Here is a 17294-nt window from a genome sequence, read left to right as displayed (position 1 = left end):
AGTAATTGAAATGACCCTAATCTTGTGATTTCCTCCTCATTTCTGCAAACTAGCTTCCCCAGTTTCTTAAAGACACAACTAAAATCTCATCTTCTATAAGAAATCTTTCCCAATCCCTCTAAATCCTTGAGCCTTCTCCTTCTTATTTCTCATTTATCCTGAATATAGCTTTTTAGAAATAATTGTTTGCTTTTTGTATCCCCAATTAGAGCTCCTTTAGGCGAGGTGTTAAATTTTGCCCTTTTTTGTATTCTCATTTTTATTACAAAGTCTGACATAGATTAGATGCTAAATGTTTACTGATTAACCTCTTTATTTCTTGCTTAATTAAGAATTTTCTCCATTATCACTTTAAAAAAAGTAACTCTCTTCCTTTCTTAAACAAGTAGAACTATTATAACTGAATATCAATTTGGAACTTAATATATAAGATATTACTATTTACTAACTATGTATTTGTTATGCAATAGATACTATGGGGAAGGTTGGTGATACAAATATAAGTAAAAAAGATAGTCCCCATTCTCAAGAATCTTATATTATATTAGGAGGAAGACTATCAATAAAGAGGATATGGGTTAAAAAGCCAATGCTTTGGCACAGATGTGGCCAGGAAATAAAATGGAGGCTTGGCTTGGAAAACAAGCAATGTAAAGTGAAAGCTTAGCATTAAAAAGACAAGGGAAAGTTCAGAGTTGGAGTCTAAGGTTCTAGTGGAGAGAAGATAAAGATGGTGGCCTGATATGGGGCAATACACCAAAGAGCTGTGATTTTGTTGGTATGAATATTCCTCCTATTAAGAGAGGTCACAACCTGTCCATAGCTTTATAGATGGTCTATGAGAATCATTATAACAACAGCAACCAAAAAATCCATCATGACATGGCCAACACCAACCTGGTGATGAATTATAAAAAACTTGATCACTTTAAAAAGTGGAATTATACCTTAAATGATTCTATTTTTAAATTCATTAAATTAAAATGATTCTATTTTATATTAGTGTACAATCGTTGACAATTTCTTAGCGTTTCCATATTTTGAGTAAAAAATATAAAATATGAGGTAGTTTAAAATTTTATACTGTAAAAGCTTTAGTAGTTAGCATTTTGTAACTTTAAAGTTTTTAAATCCAGGATTTAAAAAAAAAATACTTCTATAGAATTCTTCAGTGCAGAAACTACTCTGATATCAAAGCTAAATGGGCTGAACACTGGGATTGACACCACAGTCCTTAACACTTGCTGTTTTGACTGTTCTTGTAAGTATGTGATTGTATTCAGGGAGAGCAGGGGGTGGGTCAGAAATAAATCTAAGCTTCATAGGATTTTGGCAACAAATGGAATTTTCATGTGTAAATCAGTGCCTATCGATCACTTGTAGGAAGTAGTAGGAAAGGCATAGGAAGAAATGAGTGAGAGAAAATCACAGAATCTCTTTATATCCTCTGAGTTTACTATGGTGCTTGACACATAGGAAGTACTTAATGAATGCTTTCTGATTGATTGAATCTCAATGGCTATAAATCTACTACAGCAGGATAGGCAGAATGGGGCAATGTGAATTAACTCTAAGTTGACAAAATATTTTGGCCTTCTTCAAATATAGTGAATAATATTTTTTAAAATAAATTTTTAAATCATTTAAAACATTTATTCAGTTTCTACTCTATGAAAGATACTAGGAAGGAGAGAAAAATATATAAGGCACTGAATCTGTAATTAAAGGGTTAAAATCCAGCAAGGTTAATATATATAAATATTGCATACAATAATCATAACAAATTTTATAGTACTTTAAGACTTACAAAGCATTTTACATATACTATTTCATTTCATCTTCATGTCAAGCCTATAAGGTAAATTTTGAAAAGCATACTGTATAATTCAATGTCGGAGCATGTAGGCTGAAATCCCAGTTGTGTTACCAGATGGGCAAGTCATTTAAACTCTGTAGGTCTTTGTTTCATTTTCTGTAAAAATGAAAGGGTTGGATTTTTATGATCGTTTCCTGCACTAAATCTATGATTTTGTTATTATCCAAATTTTACAAATGAGAAAACTAAAGATAACAGAGACTGATTTGTTCATTGTAAGACAGTTGGCAAATTTCAGAGAATAACTCTGAAATCAATTTATACCACAATGGCATCTGTAACATGAAGAAAAAAAAAGTGATAAAATAATTTAGACAAAGGAAAGAAAATTTCTGAGGGAAAATTATAAAGACAAGGAGGGAGACTCAACCTTGACCTTGAAGAATCGATAGGATTTTAACAGGTAGAGATGCGGAGTTATATGATAGGAGTTTCTTCAAGGTGTAAGGAATATCCTGTATAAAGACACAAAAGCAGAATATAATACTGGAAATGCCACTTGGGGCAGATAATGAAATCTTAAATGCAAATCTCAAGAATTTGCAAGTCAGGGGGATAGCTATATGACTCAGTAGAAAAAGCACCCACCCTGCTTTTTCTTCAGGTCTTCAGGAGGACCTAAGTTCAAACTTAGCTTCAGACACTTCACACTTATTAGCTGTGCAACTCTGGGCAAGTCATTTAATCCCCATTGCCTCTCAATAAATAAATAAATAAAAGAGTTTGCAAAAGAGTTGAAAAGAACTTCAGAATCTATTTGGTTCAACACATTCAGCATAACCCATGCACAATTATTTTGTCTTCTATTGCAACTACCTCTTAAAACAACTCATTTAGAAAGTAATTGGCAAAGAGATTATATTAATAGGATGGTGTTTTAGTAATATTAATTTGGCTTTGCAATGTAGAGTGAATTTGAAAGAAAGAAATAGGATGCAGAGAGGTCAGGTGGAAATTTATAAAAATGGTGTAGGTGAAAGAAAATGAGAAAATAAACTAGATTGATATCAATAGGAATGAAAATGGCTTTGTAACTGCATATGAAGTGAGAAGGGACAGGCACAAAGATGACTCAAAGGTATCAAGATTAATAGAGATTTCAATTCCTTTATGTCTCAAATTCAAATCTCAAACCATTTATTGATGTTTCTGTTTTTCATGTGTGAATAAATTTGTTTTGTGAATTGTTTATTTTGGGATGTTTGAGGCACATTTATATAGATTATTACTAGACTATTAGAGATATAAATCCAAGACATCAGAAAAATCATTGAGAGTGTGAGCCTACTATTAGACCAGAACTTAGGATGCAACTCTGGAAACAGTCAATGAGAACAAAGAAACAATTAGAAAACGGAGAAGAATCAAGATGTTGCAGTAACAAAAGATTGAGAGGCACACAATTTCAAAAAGAAAGAGATGGTCATCAGTGTCAAATATTCTACACAGAACTTGGAAGTTATGAAAAGGTCAATAGTGACCTTCAAGCTAAGAATTTCATTATATTAGTACAGATCAAAGTTCAAATATAGAATAATGAGGAGGTAGAGGTTACAAGTATATACTGCTCTTTTGATAATACTGATAGTATGTAAGATAAGCCAGAGAGGGAACAGTAATTCATATAACTATAGGTAGCAAGTGTTTTTAAGACATAATGGAATGGTTATGGGATAAAGAAAATAAATACAAGGAAAATAAATGGGTTGGGATGTAGGGATATAGATAAATTCTAATTTTCACCAGAGATAGATGAGAAAATTAAATAGCTCTGGTTCTATCCAGTAAAACTGAATGAGAGATCATATGAAATGATCAAAGAAGTAGATATGGAAGCAGATATCTGAGAAGAACAGAAAAGATCTAGATCAACTGCGCTGAGGAGTATGACATTACAAATTACAATTTGTACAATTACAAAGGAATTTTACAAAGGAAATTACTAAGAAATAAACAAATGTTTTGCAAAACTGTAAGCCCAGATAAAGTTTTGAAGAGTATGAATTTCTATTGGACTGATTCAATAATTCTTTAGCAAGATTCAGAAGCCTAGGGATAGAAGTGGTAAGAGTTTATGATGACAAAGATTAGAGAACTGAAAAGATGGGTCCATTAGAGAGAAATGAGATGTTCTAACATGGAAATATGAATATTTTTGACATAAGTGACCAGTGGATTTGCCATAGCTGGGTTAACAAATGAACCTTCAGAAAAATTTAAAGACTGAGGGATTAGGGCCAAAATATTACTTTTTAAGAGGTAGGGTTTGCGTAGAAAGATGGGGACAGGTATTAATTGTCCATAATAGGGAAGAGTTTCCTCCTTAGGATGGGCATCATAAAGAGTATTGTGATGAATCTGAAAAAAAAAAAAGCAAAGTTCAGTAGTATGTCTTTTAAATAGTGAAACATATTGATATGTTTTGGTCCTTTAGAAAATGCTGATGATAGAAAATGATGATATATCAAATATAAAGATGGTGTCACAAGAACTAATCATCATATTCTTTGGTTCTATTCTTGTTACAGGAATTCACTTTTGGAGAATAAGATCATGCTACATTTTGATCATTTATATTCAGACAATGACATAATGGGAAATCCCATCAATTAAATGATTAAGTAATAGGATAAGCAAAATACTTGGAGATATAGGATACAAAGACAGAAATGAAATAATTCTTGCCTGCAATGGGCATACATTCTATTGGGAGGCAGACAGAGAGGGGAAACAACATGTACACAGAGAAATAAATATAAAATAGTTATTTTGGGTGGTGGGGACATATTAACAACTGACAGACAGGCTTAGGAATAGCAAAGTTTAGGAAGTAGCACTTGACCTTATTCTCGAAGAATGTTAGGTATATTACCAGCCTGCAATGAGGAAGTAGAGTATACCAGTCAGGAGAGACACCAATGCAAAGGTACACTTGCATACCCATAGTCAACCACCCCACCCAATTTGACATTTTCTGCCTTCAATGGTTTCACCTTTAGCCAAAACCCCTTCACATTTTATTCTCAGTAAATAACCATAATAAAAATAACATTTATATGGAGCTATAATGGCTACAAGTGTGTATACCTCCGTATATATTGTTTCAACAGTAGATAGTTGCTATTGTACCTCTTTTCAGATCAGAAAAGTGAAACTGGAAGGGAAAAAAAAGTTTGCTTAAGAAAAACACAACTACTAAATGTCTGAAGTAGTATTTGAATTTGGTCTCCCTAAATTTAAATCCAGAAAATTATCTAATATGCAATATAGATTTTTTTTAAGAGTAGAGTTAGGGAAATTCTATTCACTTCTTTCCAACATATATCTTTGGATGTTAGAGAGGGTCTCTATAAGTGATAAATGCTGATTTTTAAAATATTAGGATAGAAATAATTGGCTAGTGTTTCTCAAAGCCTACCCTGAGTCCCTGTTCCATTGGCCTTCTCATCAACCTTGCCTTTAGCAGAAACCAAATTGTTCTGAGATGACTGTAGAATCTCAGAGCTGTCTTTCCTACAATACCTCTTTTTTTAATTCCCCCTTTTCTTTCACCAATAAGTTAATTCAACCTTGCCAATCTATTTCTCAAATACACATACTTTTTTCCCTTTCAAGTTTCTATTCATTAAACTCTCTTGTAGTTCTTGTTTTTATATTATATTAACTTAAATTATGATTCCCAACTCAAGAAAAATCTTTTTTCATCTTTTCCATTTGTGAGACAGAAACATACCTAGATATGGTTAAGTATAACATCAATTCTTGTATACCAACAAAAAGAAAGTAATGGGTTTTAAGGGAAAAAAGCTTAATTTAAAAAGATACATTGCTATAAATCATCAAAGTTACTGTGCAAGTTTCCAACTACTTTTCCATCTGCTTTTAATGCCAACATTTGATATATACCTTAAAAACATTTCTTATAAACTTGATACTTCATTTAATGACTTGTATTATACCAATATTGTTTCCCATCTTTTCATATTGAAAATGTAAAGTATTTCAGTCATACCACAGGTTAAACTGAAATTTTAGTCTTGCCTGAAAACTTACAATTTACAATCTTGTTTTTCTTCAGAAAAAAATATCACCTAAAGTTTCATACAACTAAATTATTGACACACTTTTAGAATACAAGCCATTTGTAAACTGAGAATGTGTATAGTCCTTAATATGTGAAATACAGCTAGATTAATAATAAAAAAGTATTGCAAATATAAAATGCCATATAAATGCTAAACAGTAATAACAAGAGTGCTGATTCATTTTTTTTTCTAATGACATTTTGTAAAAGCTATAGAAAAAAATGGTTGCATATTTGCATTTAAAAGAATTCAGAAAGGGTAATTGTATTTGTTAGGTTGGCCAGTGCCCATTAGGGCATTCTTTTCTCGGGGATAGAAATGCGAACATTATCTCAGATGAGCCCCTAATTTAGCTTAAGTTTCATAGGGAAAATTCTGATTTTATATCTTCCATCTTGTTCGTTCTGTACTGGCATTTCTAGTAGGTGGATACTAACAACAAAACAACGACACTTATCTTGCTGCTGACTATAATGTCAATAACTAAAGTGTACAGTAAAGCCTCTCTCACAAGGCTTCCAACCTCTGTATTTAGATTCAAATCTAATATTTTACTCCTAACTCAAGCTCCTGTTTTCACTAATCACCAGCACAAATCCTCTCTATTTACTTATGCCAACTTCAGAAATTCATTGTTGTCCTCCTCTTAAAACTAATTCTCTAACTGAACACTACCTTTTCTTTTCTATCCTCATATTGAGAGCATCCAGACCAATACTCTGATGACTTCTTAATGCCTCTTCCTATGTCCCTGCTATGGAGTTAAAAATCACTTGCTCTCTCTTTCATCTTACCTTCTTTTGTAAAGGCAAATGACAAGAGGTGAGAAAAGAATCTTTCAACAAAAGTGAAAATATGTGTAATCATAAAGCCCAAAGTCTATGTCTATATTATCTAAGATAATAAATGGAGAAACTTATCAGATTTTTTTCAACTTTATTCAGAATGTATATTTAAGAGAGCACATTCTCAGGAAAGTTATAAGTTTCCTTCTGTACTAGGTCATGGGATCATATATTCAGATTTGGAAGATGTAACTTTTTTTCTTCACCTCCTTCAAAAAATCTCTAACCTTCATAATTATATCAGAATTCTAATCTTTGTATTTCACTAAGAAGGAAGCTTCAAAAACTTCTTTCAAATGATCAATAGCAGCATTTCTTATCTCCTCCTTTTCTTATGTCTTGGAGGAAAATTTGCTTCCCTAAGGAAGTATATAGATCTCTTTTTCATGTATTTGGTCAGTTTAGGCACTTATCTCAATTTCATCCTTTTAAGGACATAATTGGTTTCAGTGGCAATTTTTTGTTTCTTAATCTATCCTATTTCTTAACTTAGTTTTTCTCTGTATTATAAGATCTGTCCACCAATGTTCAAATGTCTTCCTAAATAAATACACGTTGTGACAGAGTTGAATGGGTAGTAGATGTGAAATCAGGCTCAATTTCTTATTCTGTATGAGTCATTGACCCTTCGTAATGTGTTTTCTCATTTATAAGAAGAATTGGATTTAATAATTTTATGTCTGTTCTAGGTAAAATTTCTAAGATTTTCTTTATTGGAAACTTACTTTATTTGATTTAAATCATAGTCACATATACATGGCTTACATGAACATATTTTTGGTTGTTGTTGTTTTTCCCATTCACTTTTAAGTTACCCATCATTTTAGTTAGTAGAATTATTACTTCCCTAAACTATTTGCTCTCAATAATATACAAATTAATCTAAAATACAATCATATTATTCACACATTTTAAAGGAGAAAAGTAATTACAACAAGGAAAGAATTCACTTCCCATGAAGAACATTATCAGCATTTGGAGTAAAAACAAATATGTCCAAGAAAATTTTTATATGAAAAGAATATTTCTATATATACATACACATACTTACATACAAATCTTCTAAATGGAAGACAGAATTATTTGTGTGGATTACATCAAAATTCCTCTTAATGTTAATTGAAACGCTCATATTCCACATACCATGCAGAAAATTTACTTCTAAATGTGTTCTTTACACCTCTCAATTACATTAAAACTGTGCCAAATTATTAGCTTTTTAATCAGGGCATTGATGCATGAAAATGGATATTTTTATAAGCATTTGTAAATTTAATCCAGGTGAAACCTCCATTTTTGCAAAATGGACATAAGTCTTCATTGTTATTTTTGTTGTTGAAGTGGAAATATAATCACCTAGGTTAAATTAGCAATATAGGTCAAAAGTAGAATTTTATCATTTTCATTATATTTATCATTACAAAAACTGGCTTTTAAAAAACAAAGTCATTGACACTTTTTCTAAACTTTTTGTTTTTGTTTAATTTCATATATATGTTAAGTATTTAAATTTTCTTCAATTTACTACTAATGTTTCATCCAGAGTATGTATATAATTACAATACAAAGTAGATGTATTCACTTATATACACCATGTATAGTCTGTGAATACAATTTGTAGATATTTCTGAGAAAATGGAATCATTCTAACAAGACTATTGTAGTAACTCATTTTCAAAGATTAAATTTCATAATTGAGATGGACTTAATGCTGTCTGGCACTAAAAATTTAGAAACAAATTTTCATCACAAAATTAGTTGAAGTGGGACAGAGTACCACATTATTTAAATTAAAAAAAAAAAAAAACAGTGAATGGCCAGGAAAAGTCATTGACCTACTTACTTGACTTGAAGTTATTTAACTTGAAGAAAATCATTGTCTGTTTAAATACAGGAAGCCTAGAAGGATGGAACTATAAATATGAAAGGTCTAGATGGATAAAATGAAAATATTGCTTTATTTCTCATAGATATTAAAGGACTTTCAGGAAGGTTAATCCACTTCCAAATGAATAGCCTTGTCTACTTTTCATTGAAATCAGTTGAACCAGAAATGAGGCATTTGTGAGTTATCCAGAAATATTCCTTTAACAAATAACAAAATGGAAACTATCTTTGTTGTTATTATATCCTTGGGTTCACTAGTCCCAATGGCAAATTTGTTGCCATCTTTGCTATTCCCCTTTATATCTCCTCATCACTTGAATGAATTCTTTTAAAATATTTGAAATGACCTCCCTGTTCTTCTACAGTGAGCTTTGTAGACACTATTTTAAATAAGAATAAAAAGAGGAAGTAATGAAAAAGAACATAAGTCAATGGCTTTATAAAAATAAAAAAAGGAAAGAAGATATCATGTTGTAGTCCAAAATGCAAAGGCAAGAGTTATGAAGCCTTCATAATAGCTGATTGTATAGTTTGTCCCAGACTCGTTTGTGGACTGATGTTTATTTGCAGAATGTTTATTTGAAATGATGTTTATTTGCAGAATAGATCAAATTGCAATCACCTATACTTCTGAAGTATATGTACTTGAATATAGTTTTATTTTAAATTTTGACAAGGGCTATGAAATACTCAATGGGGATTATAGAAAAGCTAGCATTATGTTCAATTAACCATTTATTAAGCATCTATCATATGGAAAGGATTGCATCCGGAGCTTCGTATAGCAAGAAAATAATGACAGTAATAAGGATAGTTCATGTTGCATAGTATTTTATAGTTTTCCTCAATTCTGTGAGATTGCTAGCATAAATAGAATTTTCATCTTATAGATGATGAAACAGAAGTACAGAGAGTTTTAGTGATTGGGATCATAGTTAAAAAGCAAGCAACTAGAAACACTAAGCCTTTCAGCAAGATCTTCTAACTCTAGGTCAGTTTTCTTCAGAGGAGGACTGGACTTGAATTTTTATTCTGGATTATGACAGTTTTTGTTTGCAAGGAGCATGCATAATAGACATGGATTATTCACAAAGAAGGATTTTTATACATCATACGACTACAATATGGTAGAAAACACAAGATCACCAAAGAATCAGATCATTTAAATTGGTCAACTATTTCAAAAGCATAGCCCAAATACATACCCTTAGTGCTTAGAAGAGGCAGTCATTGATAAGTCAGTTTTTGATTTTCACCAAAACTTTTACATAGAGATAGCAATCAACAGCTATTTGATTTGTTTTGAACCACAATTTCAAAGTTGGAAAGATACTCTTCTTCAAATTTTGAATGACCTGCAAGTCCGCACCCCATATACAGTTTTGGAATAGAGAAAGGATGCCCAAAGGCAGACTCACCTGATCTGCTGTCCAGAGGTCCAAAATCCAAAGAGTACTTCACAACATGATAATTGTTCCACACATAAAGTAGATTGTCCCGAGGGTTATAATCCACAGCGGCTATGTACTGGTATGAGTTTGGAAAGGGTACATCCACCAAACTATCTTTACTTTGGTCGGTGTTGTAAATATAGTCTATCTTATTCCCCGTAGCTTCATTGTCATCATCTTCATATACAGATTTGACCACATACAAAATCCCACAAATCATAAATGCATTGGAAGCTGACCTTTTATCATAGGCTGTATCCCATGTCCCTTCAATCCTTAAAGTATAAGGGTTCAATTGGCTAATGACAATTTTGCCATTGTTCTGTTCTGTTGCATAGATGACCCATAGCCCATTCTCATCTACTGCCAGGTCTATGTCAGACTTGCCTCCCCACCGGTAAGGGGATGTGTCATGGTAATTAGCATTAGCTATGATAGCTTCCCCACTTTTTATCCTAGTCCGCAAATCAAACTTAACTATGTTTCTTGTGCGTTCCTTGTTGAAGAACAAAGCTCCATCATAGACTACAAATCCTGTTCCATCAACTCGGTGAGGGAGCTTGTAAGTTGTTGTTGGCCTTCCAGCAATAAAATCATCCTTGGATGAGTATTCTGTGAGGGTGTCCGTCCTATAAGGAGTCCAGGGCATGTAATAAATCTTGTCTGAAGCCTGAAGGGGGTCCTTGCACCATGCCCCGGACTGGTGATCAGACTCAAACAAGTGTTCGCTCTGGTATACGCCTTTGAGTAGTCCAGGACAAAGAAAAACTGTCAGGAGGAAAAGTTTAAAAAAAAAGAGAGAGAGATAAATACAATTAATTTCTGTATTTTGGCAAGTATTATTATTCCTCATCATTTTGGAATCTAATATTAAATTACTAGTTCAATATCAGAAACACCCACCAAAAAGCTACTGGAGATACAAATGATTTGTTTATCTGCTGTTCTTCCTAAAGCAGGAATTATTTTTCCTCTTTGATTTTGACTTTTCAAAATAATTTTGTTTCTCTTTGGTTACTGTATTTAAGTCTGTTTGTACAGTAACTGTACTTACTTGCAGCATTCCTCTTTGCATACATGTAATTCCAATGTTTTAATATGTGTACATATATATAGTGTCTATATATGCATATGTACACAAATGTTCTCTCTAGTTTGTAATTTAAATAAAAAGGTGATTCCTAGAAACATTTTCATGCAATTAAAAAAACAGTCCACTCATGAATTTCCTGTAAAGTTGCAATAAACGATCCATCCTTATAGCCCAAGTAGTATGAACAATTTAATAGGTATCATTAAGAAGCAAAAGGCAATCCCCTAGTCATTTACAAGAATGCTTAAAGCAAAAGTAGAGTCCGAAAAGAGATCACCAATTCAGCTAGCAAAAAGGACTCCCAAAGCTGCTATAATGCACATAAAGCATGCAATCCACACAATTAAATAATGAGTGATGGATGGGTACTGGAAGGAGAAAGAGAAGGCAGGAAAGAAAAGAGGGAAGGAAGAAAGGAATGAGGAAAGAAGAAAAAGGTGGGAAGTTCATTGAGAGGAACCCAAGCTCTAGATTTTAATCAGTTAAAAATGTCCTGTTAAATATAGTAGTATTTGAATTTAAAAGCATGTACCTTCTAATGTTACGTGACAGGAGCGTAAAAGAATAGTACCATTTACCATGGTCTTTTGCTGCTCAAACTTCAGATTGAAAATAGCCAGCAATTAGGCTGACACTCAGGTTTTAGTATAATTCAGTAGCATATGTCGCCCAAAAGGTGGGAGGAAGCATGAGACTCTTTGGTTGGTTTACCTATTCAAAACTGCTTGAAAATTGGTGCAAAAAAATGTTCTGAAAAAGAATCATGTCTTATGTTTGTGAAACAGAGAATTGTAGTAGGAGGGCAAATTAAGTTTTTTCAACATATTTGAATGCTGAGCCATAATTTAGTATATTATAGGCTATTCTCCCCTTGACCCAAACTTGACAAAGCCATTAGTAATAAGCTCATTAGCAGAAATCTTAAGCATACATACAAGGCAAAACAAATGTAAGATGATCAGCAAGGAATGTTGTTAGGTTTTAAAATGGAAAACAATTACTGGAAAACCAAATCTTTTCTTTTTTTCCAGAATAAAAAATGGGAGTCAGGGGGAGAAATCGACCACTTTGTTTTCCTAAAGGAAGGAAAATCAAAATGGCTTTGCATATGACTTAAAGCATCTCACCATTGAGTTAGTTTTTATTTTATTCTATTAAAATGTCTTGTAAAGATTTTTCAATTTTACTGTTATAAATATGTTGCCCTACAACATCATTTCTGTTAAGGGTCCAGGCCTTTATTATATGCAAACCAATAGGTTTTGGATATAGAGTGGATTTATTTTAGTGTGTTTCAAAAGAGTCCTTCCTCCCCCTCCCACCAACAAATAAGCAAGGACAGGGAAAGGATATACAGCAAAACAAAGCTGGGCCAAATAATCTAGCATATACATGCACATATACATATACATATATATGCATATATATATAAATATTTGTATATTTGGGCATGTAAATGTCTCTATATATATGCGCGTACTAATAAAATCACTATCTATCACCACTATAGAAAAAAGGCAAAATATTTTCTAGCAAATAATGGGAATAAAATAAAACTTCTTTAAAAAAAATATTCTTTAGTATAAAGGGTTTAAACTGCCACTAATTAATCTTAATGATCTATTTAGTGAAGTTGAGCAGCAGAGGGACTAAATAAGCTTTCATAAATAGGTAAAAATTAATGACAAAAATATTTAAACTATATGTTAAACTGTTAAATAACTTAGCCTAAAATAAGTAATATATATATATATAATTTATGAAAGGTATTTAATTACCTTTTTGTTCCACTTCTATTGGAGAGAGAGAAGTAAAGAGAGAAAGAAGAAAAGAGAATAGATTAATGGTACGGTATTATCTAGGCACCTTTATCTTTACCTCTTTCAAATTTAAAGGAAATATTAATTTATTTCATATGTAATTCACAGGACATTAATTGGTTAAAATTCATTCCTCTAATTCAAGCTCAATTTAAAATAAATACCTTATATAATTTTTAAATTAAAAAACTGAAATATAAGACAAAAAATCATCAAATTAAGAGAATAAATACAATAGTATACCAGACCATAGAAAAGGGATATACAATATTCATAACAGGAATATCAATATTTCCATTTATAAGGGTAGCTCAGATACTGTAACAAAAGGCTTTCTAATAATTTAGCTAGTTCCACTTATCACATACTATTACATACTAAACACAGAACTGTTTAAATTAGTAGCCTTTTCTATATCCATCTCAGAAACTGATCTACTGAACAGAACCTTTAATTTGAAACTAATTTCCCAGGCTAAAGAATAGATTTCTATGAACTAACATATTTCTGAGATAGACATACAATAAGGTTACATTTAGGCATTAAATGAAAGGAACTGAAAACTTTTGTGGAATATCTTTTCTTTCCCTGCCCACACAAATATCATATGCTATATGGAATATAATTATTTTCTTTAATAGGAAAAGCATCTATAATCATTATGTGGGGATCAGCATTGATATACCCACATTGCTCAAATCTTAGATATTTAACTTGGATACTATCTTAACATGAAACACTGAATAAATTCTGAATATCTAGGCCGTATAAGTTATAGAACATTACTATTTAGATACTGTCAATCAACAGGAATTTTCTAAGCATTTACTATGTCCTAAGGACTGTGCTAAGCTCCAGAGATTAAAAAAAAAGAAAGGCAAGAAGAGAAGAGAAAGCACTAGCAGTTAGGTTGGTAGTGGTGTAGGGCTGGAAAAACATTTAAGCCATGGACACAATGGTGCACAAGTCCAAAGATGGGAAATGGCCTAGGATGTGCAAGGAATAGAAAGTAGAACCATTATAGTTGGAACACAAACTGTGGAAGGGAGGAAAGTATAGGGAATCATAATAAGTGAGATGCTTGGAATCATGGACATTATAATTTTTCTGAGTACAAAGGAAGTCAAGGCAAATTGTTGGAAATGATAAAGTTACTGCACCAACTTCATATATAAAGAATTTTCCTGTCCCCTTAAACAAGGCTTTAGCTCCATGAGAACAAAGTAATTACAGTGACTAAAAAAAATACAACAAATTTAATGGCTAGAGTTGATAATTAAAATCAATGCCCTAAGTCACTGAAGAAGAAAAAAAATGATTGGGATACACTAAGTAATTAAAGGTAATATGAAGCACAATGAGTATCAGGAAGAAAATGTCTTTTAAAACAACAATCCTTACAATGTGAATTAACTACCTGGAAGTGGAAAATGGTGGGAGAAAATCTGGCTTTGGGGGGGGACCTGAACCACAGACAAGTAGGTTCATTAAATAATGGACAAATTTTAAATGTTTTTTTTTTCCTGCTCTAAGTTAATTTCTCTCCCTCTTCTTCCTCTCTCCCTTCCCCTTCCCCTTCCCCTTTTCTTTTCCTTTCCCTCTCCCTCCCCCTCTTTCTGTATGTGTATGTGTGTCCTCTCTCTTTTTCCAGGAACTCTAAAGATATCACTGATATTTCTCTATTAAGTATAAAAGAGATTCTCAACCAGTATCAAACTATGATATAAATTAGTATCTCAAAAATATTTGTACATAACAGAATAATAGTTATGACTCTTTAAAATTCTTCCAAGTAAATAACTATATAAATACCTCCACGTCATACTTCATGTTATTTCAAGAGCTCTTCCTGATGGCCTAGAGACTACCATGATTTATCACTGCTGACAATCTTCATGGAGCACCCACAGCATGCAATGGATTGATTGAATGTTTCCATATTTCTCAGATAAAGGCTTAAATTAAACAGGGAAAAGAGCTAGAATGGCAGTTTCTCAGGTGTTGATTCACAGAGGAGAATACTAAGGCCAGTCAATTCTTTGAATTAAATCTGGAAATGAAGAGTATCTCTGTAGCCATCATATAACTGATAGTCAAATGTAGGAGAAAGCATTTGTGTGCTAATTGCACATTTTAAAAGTTTCATTCTCTGAAGACTTGTATGAAATAAACTAACATATGAAAAACCAGGGGAAATAAGTTATACAATAACTACAACAATGAGAGTGAAAACATACTGGAGGGTATCAAAATTCTCATAAATGTGGTACATTGCTGGTGAAGCATGCCTTGTGCATTTTAATAGAAAGATAATAGGTTACAAATTCAGAATAAGATTATATACTGCCATACTTGAGTACTATGTTCTTCACTCCTCCTCCCCCCTTAACTCTACTTCTTTTTACATGAGAACATTCTATGGGGAATATAAGGGAGTCATTTGGGACTGGTTGGAATTTAAAAAGATCAACAAAACAATTATTTATTTTTAAAAATTACATTTCCATGTCTACTATAAATGTTAAGCCTTCATTATGACATGCAATTTATTTTCAACATAAATACCTATATCAAAAGGAATTAAAAGTTCTTTTGATTATATCTGTGTATTTGAAAAAGGAACATTAAAACATTTTCCTTGTTCTAAATTCCTCTAGGGATGTTACAGCCTAGGGAAGAGTTTTCCAGCTTCATCAGTTCTGTTGATTGGCATTTAAATTCTAAACTTCACACACACATATATATATATAGGAATATAACCTTCTCCCTTAAAAAAGTAAATCCATCTTCTAGACTATTAATCTTGAAATAAATCAACTGATCAACAAGAATTTAAGTATTTATCATATATAACAAGCACTATGCTTGTTATATATGATAAATATATCAAAGACAGAACAGTCCCTATTCTCAAGGAGCATACAATCTAATGGAGGGAAACATTGTACAACCGAGTCTCTGGAAAAAAAAAAGAATATGAGATGCTTCTGAATTTAAAGTGATTATTAATATTTTTAAATCACTTTATTATATCTAGAGAATGAACAAAACAATAAATCATGTTCTGATCAGCATTTGCTGATTTCTGAGATGCAAATATTCACAATAAAATTTTAAAAGTTGGTTATACTGAGCTAATGTGAGCTACCTCCAGTTTTTACATATTTTACTATGTCAGGATATGCAAAATTGATGCGTTAATCCTTTATTTGTACTCTCTCTTTCCCACCCACCCCCTTTCTCTCTACCTCTTCTTCTCACACTTCCTCTCTTCCCTCTATCCCTCCCCCTATCTTTCTTTATCCAGTGGTGTGGTAAAGGAAAATACAAGTCCTCTTCTGAAGAAATATTGACTGAAAGAGTATTAGTAAGAGATACAAAGAAATACCAATATTTCAGCTCTCCTCATTTTGGAAAATCATCTTGCCTTTAAGGATATTTTCGCTTTTTCAAAATATTTTTACTCATGTACCACTCCATTTTGATTCTAATGAAAATTTACTTTAATGTCATTGGTTCTGGTCTTAATTCATGGAGCATGGATAAATGTTGTATACTTCAAGAGAGGCTTGTCACTATAATAGTTCTGAGCTAACAATTATGATTTATTGAGCATCTCTACTTTGGAAAAAATTATACTGATCTTGACCATTTTATGACTAGTTATAGTTTATTCAGCATATTACTGGTTGTCTTCAAAACCAAAGTGAACTGAATAATAAATTTCAACTAAAATAACCACCACCACCAATCCTTGAATGAGGGTAAGGAGAAGGAAAGGGAAGGTAAAGCAGATATGCTATATTTCTGACAAAGTTGCTAATATTTAGGATATGTCAATGGTTACTGCCTATCTATCACTTTCCTAGGATAACTGATAAAGATTTCTCATTTCTTAAAGTTTCGAAATCCATGCCTGAAAATTAACCTGGATTTGGATAGCTAGAATAACATGTTCAACATTTGTTTTACATCATCCACCAAGGTGATGTTAATATTATTTATCTCGTCTCCATAAAGAGGGGGAAGCAATTTGGAATAAAGGAAAGAAGCACAAGCCCTAGTATCAAAATTCATCTATGATACACATTCCCATTGTAAGCTAAATAATCATTTAATCTACCTGAATCTCAGTTTCCTCATCTGTAAAATAAGGAACTAGTTCAACTAATTGCCCTGGAATGTCCCTTTCCACTTGGATTCTGTTTTCCCCGTAGTAACAGAAGCACAACTTTTG

At 32.1% G+C, this 17294-nt stretch overlaps 1 protein-coding gene across 9 annotated transcripts in view; it reads right to left on the bottom strand.

The window, feature by feature from the left end:
• ADGRL3 (adhesion G protein-coupled receptor L3) overlaps positions 1 to 17294 on the bottom strand; it is a 905707-nt gene that overhangs the window by 332630 nt on the left and 555783 nt on the right. For all 9 annotated transcript variants that reach the window (XM_051964507.1, XM_051964499.1, XM_051964500.1 and 6 more), the window contains exon 6: positions 10112 to 10912. In XM_051964507.1, the coding sequence (XP_051820467.1) occupies positions 10112 to 10912 (801 nt within the window). The remainder of the gene's footprint in view (positions 1 to 10111; positions 10913 to 17294) is intronic.

The sequence above is a fragment of the Antechinus flavipes genome, chromosome 6 (genome assembly GCF_016432865.1).
Source record: "Antechinus flavipes isolate AdamAnt ecotype Samford, QLD, Australia chromosome 6, AdamAnt_v2, whole genome shotgun sequence".
In the NCBI taxonomy this organism is placed as follows: Eukaryota; Metazoa; Chordata; class Mammalia; order Dasyuromorphia; family Dasyuridae; genus Antechinus; species Antechinus flavipes.
This window is presented reverse-complemented; position numbering and strand designations above follow the sequence as displayed.